The 6,000-nt window shown below is 37.9% G+C and overlaps 1 protein-coding gene across 3 annotated transcripts in view; it reads right to left on the minus strand.

Annotated features, from left to right (window-relative positions):
- b4galnt3a (beta-1,4-N-acetyl-galactosaminyl transferase 3a) overlaps positions 1-5,597 on the minus strand; it is a 29,388-nt gene extending 23,791 nt beyond the window's left edge. For all 3 annotated transcript variants that reach the window (XM_082167390.1, XM_082167391.1, XM_082167389.1), the window contains exon 1: positions 5,413-5,597. In XM_082167390.1, coding sequence (XP_082023516.1) covers positions 5,413-5,587 — 175 coding nt within the window. In that variant the 5' untranslated portion in view covers positions 5,588-5,597. The remainder of the gene's footprint in view (positions 1-5,412) is intronic.
- Between the last annotated feature and the right edge of the window lie 403 nt (positions 5,598-6,000).

The following is a 6,000-nucleotide window of genomic DNA, read 5'->3' on the forward strand; positions in this document are numbered from 1 at the left end:
CAGCATCTTAATAACGCAGCGAAGGAATTGGCAGATGCATTAACAAAGTCATCTAATTTTGAGACGCATCGTGCAGCGTGTTTATTTCTGGCTCAAAATTTGAAGGATCAAATGGTAGAGGATATTCAAGTTATTCGAATGGGTCAAATTCCTGAGCGAATAGTGGAATCTGTGTTAGTGGTTTTCGGTAATCAACTTAATTTGACTTCTGCTAAACATGTTCCATTAATTAAAATTGTCATTAATGAAAATTTGTTGTCAGGTTCTGGAACATTACCCTTGTTTATGGTATGGCCTCAATATGGGAAACGTAATATTATGACAGTTAGACAATTCCAATCAATGGGGGTTAGACAAGGAAATTCAGTAATTAGATTAGGAAAGAATGGATATTGGGCTGAAGGTGATACACCAATGATTTCTACCACAGACTGTTGTGTTGAGGAACATGAGTGGGTAATTTGCTCATGCTCTACAATGTTTAGTTTATCTCTTAATGGATCTGCAGTTTGGGAAGTAGTTCCTTTAGATCAAGCCACAGGTGCATGGCAGGTGTCAGAAGCACAGTGGTGCATATTACATGATGGAATAAGTGAAAATATGATATACGGAGGGAAGTTATGTCCAATTCCTCCTGATCCATTTTGCGTTGAGATTCTCTATCCTCTTTATTTGGGTGGAATTCATGTTCCACATGTGCAATTGTTGCAGTTAGAGGCACAGTGGTGGAATAATGATTTGGTGGAGGAGAGGAATTATGAACTCTTTGAAATGGTTAAGAGAGTTAAAGGAAGTGTTAAGGCAGCCCAAGAGGAGGGAATTCAAGCAATGGGTCATGTCATCGTAGCGAATGGAATAGCTAAATTGATGTCTGAGACAAAATTAACGGAAATTCCAGGAAATCTGTCATGGTCAGAATGGATAGTTTTGACTATGGTAGTAGTCTTGGTGATTCTGTTAGCAATAAATATCATCATATGTGTCACTAGGAAGAAAAGTACCAAACCTGTTAAATTGGTTATTACTAACCAAATGGATAGAACCGGGAACGGGAAATTCGGTGTGAAATAGAAGATTTTACACATTCTACACTACATACAAAACACAACCTCACAAACAATGAACACCCGCTTACTGATTTTCTACCCCAAGGGATAGGATCCTTTAACATCAACGTTTATTTTAGTTTGTTGTTTTGGCCAGGAACTTGAGGAGTTAAGTAATTAACGAGTCAAGGCACTGGCAGAAGACTTATTAGTTTTTCTTTTCTTAGATGATTGGGGTTCATTTTTAAATGCTTACACATAGACGTTAAAAAACACAGTATACGGGGACATGACATGGGTTGGGGTTCTTGTTGTTTTGTTCTTTGTTCGTTTTTTTTTGTTCTTTTGTTTTCTTTTCTGTTTCTATTCTTCTGTCTCTATGTCTAGGTCTTGGTCTGTTTGTACTTCCTTCACTATCACTTCATTAGGTGGCCACTGATGGAGTATTGGTGTGGAACTGACTGACGTAGTTCCAGAGGAGGGACTGAAGACTCAAATTTCATCATTTACTGTTGTTTTTAGTATTATTATTACTTTTTATTAATATTCATAATCAGTAGTATTATGTATCTCTTTTATACTTTTTATATACATTCATAATTATTTGTACTCATTGTATTTTGTGAATATGTGGGAGAGACTTTGGGAGACTTTGGACTTGAGTGTGCTGCTGGACTGAAATGTATATGCATAGCATAAGGGGAATACATTCCAACGTTAATGGAAACCATATGTTGGTTTCTGCTGAATGTATGTGTTCCTATGGTGATGTAGTTTTTTCCTTGGTCAGGGATATAAAAACCAAGCCCTGTTTGTCCGAAAATCAGGAAGAGACGGAAATGTAAAGAAGGTGACTGAGAAGCTGAATTAGACCTTAGCTTGGTCCATTGTCTCTTCCTCCTATGTTTTATAACCCAATTAAATAAGAGATCTCTTTGCAAAATCACTGGTGTCTGTTTCCATGAAATTAAACAACAGGGGAAAGCAAGATTTTTAAATCAACAGTGTGCATGTCTGAGCGTTCCTGGTTTTCCTTGCCTTCCTGTGTCTTGACTCTTGCCTTGCTGAATCTCTCTGATTGTCGCAGCCTGCCTAGTGACCCTCTGTCTGTTTCTGGATTCCGTTTGCCTGCAGCCTGCCCATGATCTCCAGCCTGGTTCTCGATATGCCTCTGTTTAACCCTGAATCTGTTGATGCTGAATCTAATCTTTGACTGAGTCTAATAAATTGTTGCACTTGGATCTGCCTCTGTCATCTCAATCATAACAGTAATCATTCGGTCGATTGAATGGAGTCTAAATTTTTTAATCAGTTTTAATTTGATAAACATGGCACAATATAACATCGCAACTACATGAAAAGAATGTTTCCGGTTATAAAAAAACTGATTTGTGAGCTTTAGGTGTAACTAAAGGTGTTCGAATAAACACGAAACACACGTGATCGTTGTCATGCGATGAATCCGGCCAATCGTGGAACAGCTGTTTCGTCATCAGAGCTCGTGCAGCCGCTCTTGAGAAGCTGCGCTGGCTGAGTTCTCTGGCTACTCTCGAATCGCTCTTGCTGTACTTTGATGGCATACGTCACAGTCACGTGGCATCGGCGCTGTATCAAGTCGGACAAAATTTCTAACTGGCATGCACGGCTTCAAGTCAGCCGCCGATCGGTCTGCGTAGAGCTGCATGAAGTCGAACAAGCCTATTAATAAATACTTTAGATCAGACTAAACCATTTTTAGGGAGGTAAGAGAATCAGATATTTGGAAAAAAAACTAATTGCATGTTTTTGTGGTTTTCATTTAAATCTCAGGCATACAACTAATATAAATATTAAAATTATTCATACAACAGGGGGCTTTATAGTATAATTTCTGGATTTTGTATATAATTGTCACCACCTTTCACCCCAATAGCGACGGCTGGTGATGGTCATACAAAAAATAGGGTTGTACGTGGTTTCAGAATAGGCTTGTTTGAGATGAGCAAAATCTGCGCAGAACCGATCACCGGTGATCACCGCGAGATGAATGCCGGTTAGAAATGTGTCCTAGTGCGGTCCGTCTGCTCTGATGTCATGCTGACGTATGTCAAAAAACTCTCGCGAGCGCAAGGCAGACGTGTTGAATTCTGCAGTCGTGCCCATCTAGGCTTGTTTGATTTGCGCCTAGACTCGCCTGAAATGTATGCGAGAGTAGGCGCCTGCAGTGAGGGGAGGAGTGAAAAAAGTGCAGGCAAGCCGGACAGTTCTCTCTTCTCGCAGTGGATCTGACACCTGTGAGATCAAAGATGAATATAGCGGGATTCACGCTCGTGCACAGTGTTGCTAATAAACTGGATGTAATTTAAGTTCTGTTGCTTTTATCTGAAAATAATTATAATGAACAAGACACCCATTTAATTACATACCAAAGACGTGTTTATCAATCATTTTACTTTAATTACAGACATGTTTTATATTTATATTTTTATAAATATGACAACAATCAAATAACCCTTAGATCACACTGTCAGAGAGTTTGGGAATACTAACACATAATTTCTACACATAAAAACATGAGATCAGAGTTTTAAAATCAAACAGTTTAAAAGAGAACAATACATCATGGTTGTTTAAACCAATGAGCATTAAGCTGTGTTGTCAGCAAGTCGTTTCCCATCATGCTTTTGATCAGCACAGTCGGTGGAGAGCTGGGCTGTGTTCCAGTCCACTTTTAGACACGCACTTGCAAACTTCCCTAAGCACTTCCCCTCGGGGGAATCCCTGCCGCCATTTTGAAGTGCATTCCACTTCGTGAAGTGGACGAGGGAAGTTTATATGGACAGACTCTCGCTCCCTCGATTTTGACAGAGGGAGCGAGTCTACTTCATATGTACACTTCAGGAACCTATACGTCCCACAATGCAGTACGATTGTGACGTCACCACAAATCTCGTCTAATCACCACCACAACAAACAACTCTATGATATATTAATTATATATATTTTTTATTTAAAACAACCCAAACACACCTATATACATTTGGATGCTGCATTAAACAAATTCTTAAAGGGAAACAATGTAAATAATAAATCAACTCTATAGCTGATTACAAGTGATCAAGGGCTTAGGACGTTCCAATTCAGCCCATTGCAGTTTCCACCAGTAGTGGGCACTCGTGCATCGTAAGCAATGACGTACATCCGAGTAAACGAGACAGAGGGAAGTTAGCGAGTGAAGGGCATGACAATTTTGGACTGGAATGCAGCCCATCTGCGCTCGACTGCAGCGAGAGTAGGCGGCTGCAGTGAGGGGAGGAGTGAAAAAAGTGCAGGCAAGACGGACAGATCTCTCTTCTTGCAGTGGATCAGACCCTATTTAATAATAATAATTTTTTTCCTCTTAACTCAACCAAGCGTAATACATTTTCCTCACCAAAACTCTAACCTTAATCTTTTCTGAATGTTAATTTTACAGTTTAATAAAAAAAAAAACTTCAGAGTATGTTTACATGACAGCGATGTAGGCTACTAAAAACTGAAAAGATGATACAGACAGACGATAAAGTCAAAACGATCCATGTTCGCGCGGATCCACCAAAACGACTAAAAATGCTGTATGATGCTGCTGCAGGCTATAGTAGTTCTTGATGTCAGTGGCTCACGTGTTTTTTACACCCCAAAACGCAGTTGTCGTGTAAATAAACACCCAAAACGCATAAAGTTTTCCATTTTAAGTTGAAAAAGGTGTAGTGTAAATGCCCCCTAGTGTAAATTTTTCTGATGAACGGAAAGTACAGTCCATCAGTTTGTGCATTCCTTGAGATTTTACACATGTGAGATCAGAGAGTGATACTGTCTACCAGAACAACAGGAACATCAACAAAATATTTTGTTCTATTTTTTTATTTTGTCTGTTCTTTTCCATAGGCTACTTTTGCACTATATTCCATATGTTCTTAAACTGATTAAATGATAACCTGCAACCTTCCCTCTAATATTTTTTTCAAAAGTCAAGTTGTGACTTTTTTTTCACTTGGAATCTCTGAAACCGGAAAGACAACTGAATAGGCTTTATAGATCAATAAAGAGTGGAGTAGCTGAACATGGCAAACCTAATAAAACATTACACCTTACTTACATAGCCTCGTACAGTAATTCATGTATGGATCTGACATTTTATGATTAGCTGTTGGAACAAATCAATTATATTCCTCCTAGTTTCTTGCTTTCAAACTGATCTTAGGACTTGAACTCCATTACATAAATAAATCACTTAGACTTAGAGTATTATACAATTAATGTTTAAGAAAAACTAAAAAGCATTAAAAAATCAGCCAAAAATTACATAAATTAATCCAGCCTAAATAATAAAATAAAGGTGACTCACCAGCAGGCAATTTTTTTTCTCTTGCATCCACATGATTTGCTCTCAAGGATATGAAAACATAAATTACAATACATATAATGAGTAGATTAAATGAATATAGCATAGTCTTGCGGTGGTTAAAAGCTCTCACAGCAAACATTTTGCTAGGCACTGAGCCTGGTATGATGCACAGCATGTATTATGCTATACTTACTTACACTGTCAGTCACACACAAAAAACCAGCTTAACAAGATAGGTGTAATGTCTTGTCACGAAGGTTAGTCAAATGCCCTGTTGTCATGGAAATATAAAATTTCCTAGCTGAATGACTTGGGGTGAATGCTGATCTCTTGTCCTTTGAGAATTCCCATTTCTTGTTCTCATCTGTAAAAGCTTGTCACTGAATAAACATATTAGATTCTAGTAAACTAAATATAGTTTATATAATATAACTAAAAACTAGTTTTCTAAATATAGACCTATAATTATCCGATTATATAAAATCAGTTATTTTAGTATCATTGAGATGAGTTTTTTTCGGAACATTTTTAGCAACTTTGTTTTTGCAAGTTTGATTAGTTATTGTCGTTATTGTAGTTATTAGCGTG

Source organism: Leuciscus leuciscus (assembly GCF_965113295.1).
Source record: "Leuciscus leuciscus genome assembly, chromosome: 4".
Lineage (NCBI taxonomy): Eukaryota > Metazoa > Chordata > Actinopteri > Cypriniformes > Leuciscidae > Leuciscus > Leuciscus leuciscus.